This window comes from Bombina bombina, chromosome 6, assembly GCF_027579735.1.
Source record: "Bombina bombina isolate aBomBom1 chromosome 6, aBomBom1.pri, whole genome shotgun sequence".
NCBI lineage: Eukaryota > Metazoa > Chordata > Amphibia > Anura > Bombinatoridae > Bombina > Bombina bombina.
Genome location: NC_069504.1, coordinates 847,885,341 through 847,901,895, shown reverse-complemented (window position 1 = coordinate 847,901,895; position 16,555 = coordinate 847,885,341). Strand labels below are relative to the sequence as shown.

General features: G+C 40.5%; 1 protein-coding gene across 1 annotated transcript in view; it reads left to right on the top strand.

The window, feature by feature from the left end:
* Positions 1–15,407, top strand: part of LOC128662305 (probable N-acetyltransferase 16) — a 52,182-nt gene extending 36,775 nt beyond the window's left edge. Inside the window, exon 3 of the mRNA XM_053716110.1 lies at positions 14,820–15,407. Coding sequence (XP_053572085.1) covers positions 14,820–15,407 — 588 coding nt within the window. The remainder of the gene's footprint in view (positions 1–14,819) is intronic.
* Positions 15,408–16,555: the final 1,148 nt, after the last annotated feature.

The following is a 16,555-nucleotide window of genomic DNA, read 5'->3' as shown; positions in this document are numbered from 1 at the left end:
AAAGGATTGAATTAAATATATATTTATGTTGAAATTATTTTTATTTCCATATCACAGCATAAATAACAGTGTATACATCCTGAGAGCAATTATTACAGTGCCTCAGACAATGTGTCATCTTAAATCAACATGGGAACATTTTTAACGCATAAATCCTTAACATTGATCTATGATAGATATCATGAGTAATGATCATTAACAAACCTAAATAAGAAATAAAAAAGAGAAAAAAAAAGAAAATAAAAACAAAAATAAGAATACAAATAAACATTAAATCATGTCTGTGCTGTCAATCAATTATGTCTGGGATCTAAGCTGAGTGCGTCATTTGGCCAATTTATAACTATGAGCATCTAGTTTATAGAGTTTTTACCATAATCTTCTATTTGTGGATTCTGTCACCTGACCGTCATTGTTGAATGCATTATCCAATAGAACCATATTTTGTTAAACTGTGTAGTGTCTCCTTGTATCCATGCTACCCTTTCCGATAGTGTGTATATGTCTTTTATTTTGTCTAGTACTTCTTTCCAAGTAGGGGGACCTTCCTTCCAGTGCCTCGCTATGCACACTCTAGTGGTCGTGCAGAGTATTTTAATGAATTTATTAATGGTGGGGTTCAGGTTGGGCAATCGCCTATGAAGAAGTGCTTGGTCTATGGTTAGTACTATTCGTTCGTCTAAAACTTTACTGAGGAGATCATTGAGCATTCTCCAAATATTTTTGATGGGTTCGCAATCCCACCACATATGTTTATAAGAACCCTGTATCCCACAGCCTCTATAGCATAATTTGGACTTATTTATTGAATAGTGTGATGTTTTTAGGGGCGTAAGATACCAACGAAATGTTGTTTTTATAGTATTTTCCCTATGGTCCGCACTAATAAGCCCCTTACAGGATTCGAAATATAATTGGTCCCATTCATCTTTTGAAATCTGATCTGCCCCGTCTTCTTCCCATTTTATCGCTATGGACGATTTCTCGGTGTAATGTGTGTCCTGAATTGCTATATAAAGTTTAGAAATGAGCTGCTTTTCCCTAGTCGGGTTTGAGCATATTCTTTCCATAACTGTGGGTGGGTGTTTCCCACGGGAGATATCATACTTATTAAGGGCAGAAGAGATTTGGAGGTATAGGAACCAATGTAGTTTGAGTGGAATTATTAGCTCCTGAAGGTGATTGAATGAAATGATTTGTGAGTGAATGAGAAAGTCTGCCACCCGGTAAAGACCTTTATTAGCCCACTTATCTAATGTGTTGTGAGTTTCCTTGGGAAGCAGGAGTCTGATCGGTTTGACCCAGGTGCCTGGAGGCAACATCGTTGGGTGTTTAGTTAATTGTTCCCAGTGTGAAAGTGTATCTAATGTTGAGGGTAGGCTACGGCTATCTTGGTGTATATCTTTCTTGGAGTTCCACAGAAGGTCATCCGTGTAATCCAATTCTATACTGTCAGTTTCTATTTTTGTCCAGAGAATCTCTCTTAGTGGTTTCTGGAGGAGCGAGGCTTGTGCTGTCCTAGCTGCTAGATAGTAAGCTTGTAAGTGTGGCATTCCTACTCCACCTAGACGTCGGTGTCTAGTTAATATATGGGATGCTATCCTAGCATTACCATCTCCTCTTAAGAATGAGATTAGTTCTGATTGTAGTTTCTGGAGCTCCGAGGAAGGGACCCTGATCGGCAGTGCTCTAAAGAGGTACAAGATCCTCGGGAGCACATTCATTTTTATGGACGAAAGGCGTCCGTACCACGAGAAGGTCCCCTTCCTCCAGGATCCAAGATCTCGTCTAATAGATTGAAATAGTGGGGTATAATTTAGCTTGTACAAATCATCGTGAATGTCTGAGATTTTTGTTCCTAGGTAGGTGAGCGAGCTCTTGACCCATTTAATATTGAAGTTGATTTCTATCAGTTTTTTGACATGGGGGGTTAGTGCTAGTGGCAGGGCCTCACATTTGTCAACATTTATCTTATACCCCGAAATCTCTGCAAAATTTTGTAGGATCTGATAAAGGTTAGTCAGGGAGTTGAATGGGTCTGTCAGGGTCAATAAGACGTCATCCGCAAAGAGCGAGAGCTTATATTCTGAGTTACGGATCTTTACTCCTTTAATATCATTTGCGTTTCTAATGGCTGCTGCTAGTGGTTCCATGCATAGGGCGAACAGGAGTGGTGAGAGGGGACAACCTTGTCTTGTACCGTTCTTTATATCTATGGTCCTGGACATGTATCCTGCTGCACTAACCGTTGCTTTAGGGTTTGAATATATCCCTTTTAGTGCTTTCATGAAGGAACCCTCAAAACCCATTGTGGTGAGTATTTGGAACATATAGGTCCAGTCTATTCGATCGAACGCCTTCTCCGCGTCCAGTGAAAGGAGCAGAGAAGGCGTTCCTTTCCTTTTCAGATGGTCGGCTAGGTCTATAGTTCTACGCACGTTATCTGGGGCTTCCCTATCCTTAATAAAACCTACCTGGTCGGGATGGACCAGGCGGGGTAGTAGCGTCTGGAGTCTGTTTGCCAGGATTTTTGTCAAGATCTTGAGATCCTGATTGATCAACGATATGGGTCTGTAATTATTACACCACCTAGGGTCCTTTCCTGGTTTTGGGATGACTATGATCTTGGCTCGGAGTAGATCAATGGGAATATCGGAACCTAGCATGATGTCATTGTATAATTTCTGTAGGTGGGTTATTAGGGGTGTTTTAAATAACTTGTAGTACTCGCTGGGTAGGCCATCGGGGCCTGCCGCTTTGCCTGCTTTTAGTTCCTTAATGACATTGAGGATCTCTTGTACAGAAATCTCCGCATTGAGGATATCATTCTCCTCAGGGGTGATTGTGGGAAGGTTAGCTTGATTTAAGAATCTAGATAATAGTCTATGTGTCCTGTCAGTGTGATGTACTTTTTGCCCATCATATAGTGACTCGTAATAGTTTGCAAATATATTAGCTATTTCTTGGGGATTCGACGTCTGAGTGCCCTCTTGTGTGTATAGATTGGTTATAGAATATAATTTTGTTCTATTTCGAAGTTTATTGGCTAGATATTTATCCGGCTTATTAGAGTATAAAAAGTAGTTTGCTTTTAGTTTTTGGAGGGCTCTCATCGCCGAATCGTTTAAGATTTTTGACAGAAGTTTTCTTTTAGCCTGGAGGGATCTAAATGTGATGTTAGATAGCGTGTTTTTGTGCTGGGTTTCTAATGTAGAGATTTCTGAGTGAAGTTGTTTAATGTTTCTATTAGCTATGGTGGTGATCCTAGCTTTTTCCTTTATCAGAATCCCCCTAATAAATGGCTTATGTGCAGCCCATGGGTTGAGTGAGTTGACAGTGGAATCAGCATTGGTAGACCAGTATTCTTTCATTAATTTTCCTAACTCAGTGTGAAATTGTTTGTTATGGAGTATGGAGGGGTCAAATGTCCAGGACTTCTGACGTTGATTATCAATTAGCCCTGTCATGGATAGTTGGACCATCGAATGGTCTGACCAGACACAAGGGTGGATATTAGAAGTAATAATATTTGGTATTAAGGTCTGGCTAGTCCATATATAATCCAATTTTGTGTAGCTGTTGTGGGCATGTGAATAGAATGTATGGTCTGTAGTGTTACCAAACAATGTTTCCCATGTGTCTAGAAGGTTATGTTCTGACATTGATTCTCTTATAGATTTCATTATGGATAATAGCCTAAGTTGTTTATTTGAGGGTTTAGTTATCGTCTTAGAATAATGAGTAGAGATATTAATGTTAAAGTCTCCACCAAGTATAATTCTGGAGTGGGACCATTGTGTTAACATATGGGAGATCTGTCGAAAAAAGGTGTGTTGCCCTTCATTTGGGGCGTATACGTTGCAGAGTGTGATTTTCATACCTTGTGTGCGGCCCCTGACAATGAGGAACCTTCCCTCAGTGTCTCTTATGACCTCATCAGTTTCGAATTGTAAGGAGGAATGCAAAAGTATTGAGACCCCTCTTTTTTTCTGTTCTATTGTGGAGTGGAAGTGGGTTGGATAGTGTCGGTGCCAGTATTTAAGGATCAGGGTTTGTGTGAAATGTGTCTCCTGGAGAAAGATGATCTTGGCTTTCAATTTTATATATTGGGTAAGGGCTATCTTACGTTTGATATTGGTGTTAAGGCCTCTCACGTTGTGTGAGAGAATAATGAGGTCATTTGTCATAGGAGTTGAGCGTGTAACTATATCTTATGGTAACAGTCTTACAGGTAGATGGTAGGTGTGGTATCAGTTGGTGTTTATACTCTGTTTGACAAACATTTAAAGGCCACACAAACATGAGAACATAAATAAAAAATAAATTTATTAACATATAAACCTTGAAACATAAAAATCTCGTATTAAAATACAAAAAATTGAACATTCAACTAGATGTAGGGAGCTGCCACGACCGCCACCCCGAGGCGACATTAGAGAGAAAGAGAGAGAAAAGAAGAAAATGGGGTAGAACCAGCCCAGGGCAGCGGTCATGGGAGCGGAAGCAAATCGGCATATTTTCATAACAGGCAATAGGAATATGACTAATGCTTAAGCCTCTTTCATTTTTCTAATAAAAGTGTAGCTTGTAGGAGCAGATGTTAAGTCTAAACATGATAAACAAGACAAAACCTAATAAACAAGGGTTTAATCACCCTTAGTCCGTATGGAAGGTCTAGTTTTGGCAGCTGTAAGGGAAAAATATTACTTTCTGCAAGTCAAATGCAGGGAAGGGGGGAAGGGTAAAAGAGAAGAGAGGAATAAGTTCATCAGATTATACTCATCTGATCAAAAATTTGCTTCCATCACGGATCTTGCAGTAGGATCTTTCTTGTTATCTAGAGTCACCAGTCACTTTGGTCTTTTCTTTTGCACTGTGGTCCACTTGGTTCTTTTGTGGATGTTTTCCCTGGTCGGGTTAGGAGCCTCTTCTGCATTTTGCTCGGAGAGCGGTAGATCTGGAGGTTCTAGATTCAGGTAAGAGCATGCTTCTGAAATGTCCTGTCATTTTCTGATTGTGAGCATTTTACCTTCGTGTAGAATAATTAAGGCAAATGGAAAGCCCCACCTGTAGGGTATTTGATTTTTACGGAGCAACAAGGTTAAGGGCTTCATGGAGTATCGCTTCTGAAGTGTTTGCGCACATAGGTCCTGGAAGAATTGGATTACTGAGCCCTGGAACTTGAATGTTGGATTCTGCCTAGCCGCTGAGAGAATTGCTTCCTTATCTGGAAAACGTAATAGCTTAACTATGACATCCCTTGGTGGTTGATCTCCTTTGGGCTTGGCCTTTAGGGCTCTATGTGCTCTTTCGATTTGAAAGTGATCTTCTTCTGTGTGGCCTGTGATGGCCTTGAATAGCTGTTGTAAATAGCTTTGTAGGTCCGTAGGTGCTATGGATTCCGGGATTCCTTTGAGTCTGATGTTACACCTTCTCGTGCGGTTTTCTATATCCTCCAATTTGTCTTTAAGCTCTTCTATTTCTTGCTTGTGGGTCTGGACTTGTTGTGATACCTTGTCTGCTGTTTCATCTCTTATATTTTCACTTTCCTCCAGTGTATCTACTCTCATGCCTAGCTCCTGTATGTCTTGTTTTAGTTCCGTTAGACTCTCAGTCATTTTTGTTTGTATGGAGTCTAGTTTTGTCCACATTTTTTCGAAATTCATGTTGATATCTTGTTTAGACACTAGATCTCTCAAATCTGCTTTAGTGAGTGGTGTAAGGTCGAGTGTGCTAGATCCTTCAATAAAGGATTGGTCTGAAGAGATCGTTAAGTCCGATTTCGGGGGTTCTGTGGTCTTATCCCCTTTAGATGATTTGAAAAAGAGAGTGGAAGCAGTTTGTTTGCCTGTTAAACCCGTTTTCTTTACTTGTCTAGACGACATTTTAGGTGCGTTGGCTTTCAGTTTTGGCTTATTGGCTGGGGAGTGCGAAATAGGATAAACCAGTCTTTTCCGGTGTTATGAGAGCCCTTAGTTAAATATTAGCCACTGTGGTTATAAGTAATCTGTCAGCAAAAGCGCCATCAACCATTTAAAAGTTATTTATTGCATGTTATTCAGAAACTTTTCTTGGGCTATGGTTGCTGAAAGTCTGTATGTTCCAAATTATAGTTTAATGTTTGGTAATGCTCGACTCATGTGCTCCTCTGGGAAGTGTTTTTTTTTTTTTTTTTTTTAGCACTGCCTTTCCTATTTGTGCGAATAGATTGTTTTTAAATGTGCACTGGAAAAAGCATAAGTCTTCCTCCCACCCTTCTTATTATTAAAGGAATCAAGTGAATATGACTGCTATTGAGTAATTGTTGCAAACAACTTTGAGTCCTTTGCTATGGTGAAGATATCGATGGGTAGGGGAGGCAAATTATGTCGGCTTCGCGCCGTGATTGTTAAAGTCTGTGCACTTTGGGACTGTTATATATTTGTAACTCCTTATCTTCTTATGTCGTGCATTAGCTTGGACCAAGTGGCAGTGTTAGCTCAGTGGTTTTAATTATAGAAATCTCACCCATCTGCGTGTTGTTCCCCTGGTCCGTGTCTTATCTCGGTTGAGAGACTGAAGAGCTGCAGCGCTGTGTGGAAAGCAAGATGGCGTCAGCGCCATGTCCGTGGCGGTAACTGTTGCTCCTGTATTCTCCAGAATTTTACCCCTCGAACATATTCTCGGGTCCTCTCTGGTTCATCAATAAGACCCCCTCTGTCTCCCACCGTGGAGTATGATAATTTTAGCCGATTTCTGTAGTGCCGGTAAGCTTCCGCTCAGTTCCCCACACGGAGCTCCAAACTTATGCGGCCATCTCCGTCTCTAGCCAGGCCACGCCCCTTAAATATATATTTAAAGGGTCAGTAAACCTTAAAAATAATGTTATATAATTCTGCACATAGTGCAGAATTATATAACATTATATTAGCCAAACTTTGTATATCATAATATTCCTTTTTTATTTTGTAAAAATACCGCTGTTTTACAGACCCGCTCTCTGTACTCTGCTGAGCGGGTCTGATGTTTTTACTGAGCGCATCGGGCCAGCTGTATAGTCACAGCCCGGCCCGACCGCGCCATTAGACACAGTGCAGCTCGCTCCTGCTCTGTCTGACAGCGGGAGCGAGCTGCACTGTGTCTAATGGCGCAGTCGGGCCGGGCTGTGACTATACAGCTGGCCCGATGCGCTCAGTAAAAACAACAGACCCGCTCAGCAGAGTACAGAGAGCGGGTCTGTAAAACAGCGGTATTTTTACAAAATAAAAAGGGAATATTATGATTTACAAAGTTTGGCTAATGTAATGTTATATAATTCTGCACTATGTGCAGAATTATATAACATTATTTTTAAGGTTTACTGTCCCTTTAATAAATAGACACAGAGTGTCACAAAAAGAGTGTAGTAGCTTCAACAAACTCATGGTGTGGAATGTAGGCAGCTTTTGGACACAGGAACAGAACAGTACTATCATCAAAGTCTTAGTAATTGACACTGAGACCTTGGTTCCTTTACCCTAGTGGTGGGCAAATGATTGAATTGAATATATGTTTGTTAAACATATATATACAGTCTTGACAAGATTGTAGGCTACTCTAGTAGCTTCCACAAACTCATGGTGTGGAAGGTGGCAGCTTGTGAACACAGGAGCAAAACAGCACTATCAAAGTCTCAGTAATTAGTGCTGAGACCTTGGATACTTCATCCTAGCGGTGGACAAAGTATTGAATTGAATATATGTTTGTTAAACAGACAAAGACAGTCACAACAAGAGTGTAGGCAACTCTAGTAGCTTTAACAAACTCATGGGGTGGAAGGTGGCAGGTTGTGGACACAGGAGCAGAACAGCACTATCAAAGTCTCAGTAATTGGCACTGAGACCTTGGGTCCCTCACCCTTGAAGTTGGCAATGAATATTGTATCACATAACACACAACTCAAGTAGACCCAAGCAAGTAATGTGAAAATGTTGTCACATTTAGGGCCAGATTACAAGTGGAGCACTAAATATCGCTTTCAAGAAAGCAATATTAGCGCTCCACTTTGTAATACCAGTGCATGTTAATGTTTGCTGGTATTAAAAGTTAACAACAATGCAGATGTGAGCTTGCGTTCGCATTGCTGGGAAGCATTGTGCTCATGAGAGCAAGCATCCATAGGCTCCATAGGCTTAGGTCTTGAGTGGCTTAAGGACTTCTACTATCTGAATGACTGTCAGCTACTCATATCTGCCAAGAGGGTTTGTTACCCAATGCTCTGTTGGAAAGACAAAGAGTGTATTGCCCTCTGCTTCTCAAGGATAAGCTCTCTGCTTTTCAAGGATACGCTCAAGCATGTCCAAAGTAGAATTCCAGCGGGTAGTCACATCTTAAACAAGGCGGTGCTGGGACAGACCTGCCATGTCTTGCTCTTCCCTCATCATCTGTGTAGTCTTCACACTACGGTGGAAGTGTCCAGTGATATTACGACACCGCTCTATGATGTTAGCTAGCCTACCCTCACCGTCGCTTGGGAGATAGGCTCTCACAACCAGATGTAGGATGTGCACCACAGAATGCACACCCACAAAATCCCCATCTTAAAGGGCTTTGACCATGTTCACTGCTCCATCTGTAACTATGAAGCACCTTTTGAACATTTGTCCCAGCCTGCTCTCCAACACATCGCTTCAGCATTCTTTTCATGCCAGCCAAATTATTTGTAGAGGTATGCTGTTGATCCATAACCTCTGTGTGGAGAAGGAAGGAATGATACCCAAATTCCTGTACTTTCCTTCCAGGAATGGTTTCTCTCCCCAGAGGCATTGGTTTGCCACCAGTGCGCTGTCAAAAATAGGAAGGCGTTCTGTGCGCTGGATGCACTCCATAGGTCGGAAGTCAAGTGCAGGCTCTGCCCAGCAGCTATTGACAGCCTCTTCCTTCACCATTGCTACGCAGGAACGGTAAAGTGAGGGTTTCACCTTCCTGCTGAATGGGGTTCAAGATGGCACATGGTATAGTGGGTTCAGGGCCTCTAAAATCTGCTTGAAGGGGTCTCCTTCAATCATTGAAAAAGTAGCACCTCCGATAGCAATAAACTATCCAATAAGACATGTCACCATATTGGTTTGCTGTTTGAACATCCCCCTTGAATGGAAACCCCCAAACTGATCAAGGGTGGGCTGCTGCTGCCACTGATGACAACTGTTCTGGGACGAACTGCCATTTTCTCTGACCCTGCTCTTGGGAGGACAGATGAGGTTGAAGCTTGTCCTCTGTTGTGGCTGTTGGTATCACTACTACTGGAGGTCGATGCCAGTCTTGGGGTGCTGCAGATTTCTATGGCAGTGCAGCATCTACTCTGCTCACCAAGAAGAATAGACTAATGGTATGATTCTGAATATAAGAGGGAGTTCATTCCTGAGCTTTACCACGGCTAATATATTTTGCCACAATGTTTGCACTTAGCAAATCTGCCTTCTACCACTCTATCAAAGTGCTCCCACACTTTGACACGGCACTCATTCCAGCTGCTGCATTCCATGAGGTATAGGTTGGGCTGCTACTCAGCTCCTGCCTTGCAGTGCCTACACTGCGTCTGCTGCTGCTGCTAGTAGTAGTGCTAGCAGGTTATACACTCTTACAAACTTATATATTCAAAAACTTGTGCCAAAAAACTAAAAAGACAATTACAAATAATACACAATTGTATTGCAAACATATATTAAAACATCTATATCTAAAAAAAGTCTATTCATAAAAATGTAGGATCCTACAAAAAACACACCCATTCTTATGCATGCACTTTTCTTTCTCAAAAACAATATACACTCTTTATGAAACAGTTCTCATCCTATGTTCCTATATACTCAAAAGTTTATCAAAGAATCAATCTGGATATTCAGTAACTTTTATTTGATAGTTGCATTATAGCTTATACTGGCATAGCTATACACAGGAGTTTTTTTCCTACCATGCCTTTATGTGCTTACTGCCTTGGAAACCTCTTTTACACCTCACCCCTGAGCATTACCAGATTGAGTATCTTCAACCCGGCCATCCAGGTCAGTGCATTGATCTCTGCGGTTTCTCAGTTTCCTAGAGTGTTCGTTCCAGCTGCACGGTCATCTATGGTAGAACCTGTGGAAAACAAATCACAGCTACACCTTTCGGCAAGTATTTTGCCTTTCTCAAGCAGCCAGGCTACCATAGATGATGTGCATCTGGGCTACCGTAGAAGACTTTGCAGCCATAACTAGCCCTCTAAGGAACTGAGAAACTTCCGATATCTGTTAAAACTACAAGTGTTGCAATGTACTGTTTACATGTTACAACAAACCATATAGGGTAATCTCAGACAATGGACCTCAATTTGCATATGAGTAATTCGGACAATTTGTGAATGATTGAGAGTTTGAACAAATTTCCTCCGCCCCAATACAGCCTCAAGCTAAATGTAAAGCATAATCCACTATTAAGATACTGAAGAATTGTGTAAGCAAGCTAAGTATGATGATAGAGACCCATGAAAAGCTATCCTTCAGTCGACTGGCATAGAAAGTAGTCTAACACAGTGCCTAAAGTCAAGGAGACTAAAGTCTTCTTTGGCAGTAGCCAGTAAGTTACTTGCACCCTGTGTAGTGTCAGGTGTAGAGGGAAAACTTTGTAGGAGAAAACAGATCTCCAAATCGACATATGATGATGCCACTTACTGAGGATAGAACTGGTTGCTGGAGGCTATGTGTACAGAAGGTTGCAAACCTTGGTCCTACTATTTTGTTGATTTCCTGGTTGTTCTGCTACCTGCAGATCCACTTAACCACCACACCTGAGTGGACCTGTAGGTAGCAGAACAACCAGGAAACAGAGCCTATGGACATCCTGTTAATCACATATTGGAGGTACCCAGTGTCCCTATTTCTCATAATTTAATCAAGTAAAAGAGTAATCACACAGCTGGTCCATCACAGGGATATGAAGAGTATGATGTCAATGAAGCCAATACACCAACCAGTTTCCCGACATGCACTTCTGCAAGAGGAGAATGCAGCTGGGGTCATTTCTAGTTTTATTCTGCTTATTTAGTAATTTTTATAAAAAAGGAACATGTTGTAGAGTAATTATGAAAAGCACTGTTACCTTGTCTGTTCAGTTATACTAGATTGTTTTGTACCTCCTGATTCCTGTTTACCTCTGACCTGGAATTCTCTCTCTTTCAATTTTAAACACAGTTTCTCACACCCACATCTAGTTATCTTTATTTCTATACCTAAAACAAAATACAGCTGATAATTCTCTTTCAGCGAGATTCAGCGAGAGTCTTGGGTTAGCCTTAAAAAGCAGCGTTGAGAGGTCCCAACGCTGCTTTTTAATGCCCGCTGGTATTACGAGTCTGGCAGGTATAGGTGTACCGCTCACTTTTCTTCCGCGACTCGAGCTTACCGCAAATCCCCTTACGTCAATTGCGTATCCTATCTTTTCAATGGGACTTGCATAACGCCGGTATTATGAGTCTTGGAAGAAGTGAGCGGTACAGCCTCTCCTGTCAAGACTCCTACCGGATATAAATAAAAGGATTAAAAAAAAAAAAAAAGACTCCTACCGCATTTAAAAGTCAGTAGTTAAGAGTTTTATGGGCTAGTGCCGTAACATAAAACTCATAACTAAAGTGCTACAAAGTACACTAACACCCATAAACTACCTATTAACCCCTAAACCGAGGCCCCTCCCCACATTACAAACACTTAAATTAAAAGTTTAACCCCTAATCTGCAGACCGGACATCGCCGCCACTTTAATAAATATATTAACCCCTAAACCGCCACACTCCCGCCTTGCAAACACTAGTTACATTTTATTAACCCCTAAGCTGCCGTCCCTAACATCGCCGACACCTACCTACATTTATTAACCCCTAATCTGCCACCCCCATCGTCGCCACTACTATATTACATTTATTAACTCCTAAACATAAGTCTAACCCTAACCCTAACATCCCCCTAACTTAAATATAATTTAAAATAATCTAAATCAAATTACTACAATTAAATAAATTATTCCTATTTAAAACTAAATACTTAACTATAAAATAAACCCTAAGCTAGCTACAATATAACTAATAGTTACATTGTAGCTATCTCAGGGTTTATTTTTATTTTACATGCAACTTTGTATTTATTTTACCTAGGTAGAATAGTTAGTAAATTAACTATTTAATAACTACCTAGTTAAAATAACTACAAATTTACCTGTAAAATAAATCCTAACCTAAGTTACAATAACACCTAACGCTACACTATCATTAAATTAATTACCTAAACTACCTACAATTAAATACAATAAAATAAAATAAACTAAAGTACGAAAAACAACAAACACTAAATTACAGAAAATAAAAAACTAATTACAATTTTTTAAAACTAATTACACCTACTCTAATCCCCATAATAAAATAAAAATCCCCCCAAAATAATAAAAATCCCTACCCTATACTAAATTACAAATAGCCCTTAAAAGGGCCTTTTGCGGGGCATTGCCCCAAAGTAATTAGCTCTTTTACCTGTAAAAATAAAATACAATACCCCCCCACATTAAAACCCTCCACCTACACACCCAACCCTACTCTAAAACCCACCCAATCCCCCCTTAATAAAACCTAACACTACCCCCTTGAAGATAACCCTACCTTGAGCCGTCTTCACCCAGCCGGGCACAAGTGGTCCTCCAGAGGGGCAGAAGTCTTCATCCAGACGGCATCTTCTATATTCATCCATCCGGAGCGGGTCCATCTTCAATCCAGCCGACGTGGAACATCCTCTTCAAGCGAAGAATGAAGGTTACTTTAAATGATGTCATCCAAGATGGCGTCCCTTGAATTCCGATTGGCTGATAGGATTGGCTGATAGAATTAAGGTAGGAAAAATCCTATTGGCTGATTGGATCAGCCAATAGGATTGAAGTTCAATCCTACTGGCTGATCCAATCAGCCAATAGGATTGAGCTTGCATTCTATTGGCTGTTCCAATCAGCCAATAGAATGCAAGCTCAATTCTATTGGCTGATTGCATCAGCCAATAGGATTTTTCCTACCTTAATTCCGATTGGCTGATAGAATCCTATCAGCCAATCGGAATTCAGGGAACGCCATCTTGGATGACGTCATTTAAAGGAACCTTCATTCTTCGCTTGGACTTCGTTTGAAGAGGATGCTCCGCGTCGGCTGGATTGAAGATGGACCGGCTCCACTCCAGATGGATGAAGATAGAAGATGCCACCTGGATGAAGACTTCTGCCCGTCTGGAGGACCTTTTCTGCCCGGATCGGATGAAGACTTGGTGATCTTCAAGGGGTTAGTGTTAGGTTTTATTAAGGGGGGATTGGGTGGGTTTTAGAGTAGGGTTGGGTGTGTGGGTGGTGGGTTTTAATGTGGGGGGGTATTGTATTTTATTTTTACAGGTAAAAGAGCTGATTACTTTGGGGCAATGCCCCGCAAAAGGCCCTTTTAAGGGCTATTTGTAATTTAGCATAGGGTAGGGTTTTTTTTTATTTTGGGGGGCTTTTTTATTTTATTAGGGGGATTAGGGAGTAGGTGTAATTATTTTTTTATTTTCTGTAATTTAGTGTTTGTTGTTATTCGTACTTTAGTTTATTTTATTTAATTGTATTTAATTGTAGGTAGTTTAGGTAATTAATTTAATGATAGTGTAGTGTTAGGTGTAATTGTAACTTAGGTTAGGATTTATTTTACAGGTAAAATTGTAGTTATTTTAACTAGGTAGTTATTAAATAGTTAATAACTATTTACTAACTATTCTACCTAGTTAAAATAAATAAAAAGTTGCATGTAAAATAAAAATAAACCCTGAGATAGCTACAATGTAACTATTAGTTATATTGTAGCTAGCTTAGGGTTTATTTTATAGGTAAGTATTTAGTTTTAAATAGGAATAATTTATTTAATTGTAGTAATTTGATTTAGATTATTTTAAATTATATTTAAGTTAGGGGGATGTTAGGGTTAGGGTTAGACTTATGTTTAGGAGTTAATAAATATAATATAGTAGTGGCGACGATGGGGGTGGCAGATTAGGGGTTAATAAATGTTGGTAGGTTGCGGCGCCATGGGGGGGGGGCAGATTAGGGGTTAATAAATATAATGTAGGTGTCGGCGATGTTGGGGGCAGCAGATTAGGGGTTCATAGGGATAATGTAGGTGGCGGCGGTGTCTGGAGCGGCAGATTAGGGGTTAATAATATAATGCAGATGTCAGCGATAGCGGGGACGGCAGATTAGGGGTTAATAAGTGTAAGATTAGGGGTGTTTAGACTCGGGTTCATGTTAGGGTGTTAGGTGTAGACATAAAAAGTATTTCCCCATAGGAATCAATGGGGCTGCGTTAGAAGCTGAACGCTGCTTTTTTGCAGGTGTTTGGTTTTTTTGCAGCTGAATCTGCCCCATTGATTCCTATGGGGAAATCGTGCACAAGCACGTTTAGCCAGCTTACCGCTACCGTAAGAAACGCTGGTATTGAGGTGAGATGTGGAGCTAAGCTTTTCTCTACGCTCACCTTTTTGCGGCTAACGCCGGGTTTGTAAAAACCTGTAATACCAGCGCTGTCTTAAGGGAGCGTTAAAAAAAAAATGCACGTTAGCAACGCACCCCTGTTACTGCAAAACTCGTAATCTCGCAGTTTGTCTCCCTTCCTTTATAAACGCCACCTACACCGCTGCCATAATCATGGATATTATCAATATGCTCAAATTTGTTTTCCCACCTTTACTCTTTTCTCTATAATTCAAACAGTTATAATCCATTATCCCTTCCCAATTTAATCATGATTTATGTTGTACTCTTTCTTCTAGGCTGTAATCTCTGTAGTGCTCCCTGCTGACCAGTTGGAGAAAAACCTTGAAATGCTGGAAAGCAAACTGTGCGCTTTATGTAAGGGGAGACCCTCTGTGCCTTCCATACTAAGCCCTTCTGAAGTGTGCAGTTTATTTGAAGGACTTGATAAAGGAGAAGATCTACTACCCAAAGGCCTACTCATTCAAGGATGGCTACCTCTAAACCCTCACCGGGCCAACCTGGAGCTTTTGCTAGGCACCGGGGTGCACTGGTTATACACTAAATCTTGTGATTTCAGTGCTTCCTCAACTCCTGTCCTCTCCACTGCTGGTTTCCTCAGCCTTGGCACCCCTCTTTACCCAGTGCCCTTAGAGAAGGGTATGTACCGCTTTGACATTGATCTGTTTGGCACTGACCCCCTCTATGCGATGAGTCACACCTGTCATCAGTTGAGGCAAGCAATACAAATACTACCATCTAAGGGTAGTATTGTCTGTTTTCTTTATGCAGAGCACAATCTACGGGAGGATTTAACAACCTTTTTCCATGGTTTCCTTCCATTTAAACTTTTGAGAGAACAGCTTATACTAGAAATGAATATCTAAATCATAAAGATACCAACTTGTAGAAGCTTGTGCCTCCCATAAAAGTTGTATTTCATACGTGCAGCAGTGCACTTCAAATACATTTGCATTTTTGCAGTATAATTGCATGTGCAGAATGTTTCTGGTAAAAGTTATCACTGCTATTGTGTACAAAACCCAGTACAGATACAACCATTGTCTCCTAAATATGCTCCTAGTGCGGTATATACTAATCTTTTATAAAGCTTGCCAATACTTTTTTCTACAAAAAGTATTTAAAAAAATGCCATAGAGCTGTTCTCTTAGCTGGTTTGTCCATCAAGGGGCCATGCTAGATTTACCTGAATGGCAGGATTGACCGGGTTGTGATTAGAGAACAACTCTCTGACTGTACCATAAAGGAGAAGTTTTTATTATAAACATAAAAATATAGAATGCCTTTTTGTATTAGGTAAGGGCCTTGGTGTGTTAGTTAATTGTGCACATACTGCCCAATTATGATTTAAAGCATTTTTCTTTTACTGTCCCTTTAAAGTGGAGGTTAATTTTGACAAATTAGTGCCCGGTTTTTAATAATCCTATTAAAAACAAGGTCACTTTAATTCATCAAAATTGACATTTCAAGCATTTTCTTCAAAAACTTAACTTTTAATCCTGAGAGCCGCTGCAGCGCTTCCTCCGCCTGTCGCAATCGCAGGTCCAAAATTACGAATCCGTTTTCATCCAATCACGATGTTCCCTCAGGTCATGATCCCCCCTGGGGGGAACACCGTGATTGGAGGAGGCCGGATTTCTGACATAAGCAGAGGCTGCCGACGGCCGGGGGAACCGATGGAGCAGCTTTCAGGATTAAAAGGTAAGTTTTTGAAGAAAACGCTTGAAATGTCCATTTTGATGAATTAAAGTGCCCTTGTTTTTAATAGGATTATTAAAAACCGGGCACTAATTCATCAAAATTGACCTTCACTTTAAGCTGTGTACAACTTTAAAAGTGTGAGTTCATCAATATTGAACTCAATGGTCTTTTTTCAACCTCATCAACTATGTTATTAAGAGCTTTTTTCCATTGAGACGTAATTCGGTTTGCGTGCGATCGCAAACCGATAAATAAGCTGTCTGAAGCAATATTGTTTATCGACTGCTTCCAACGGCCGTTATAACTCAATTTC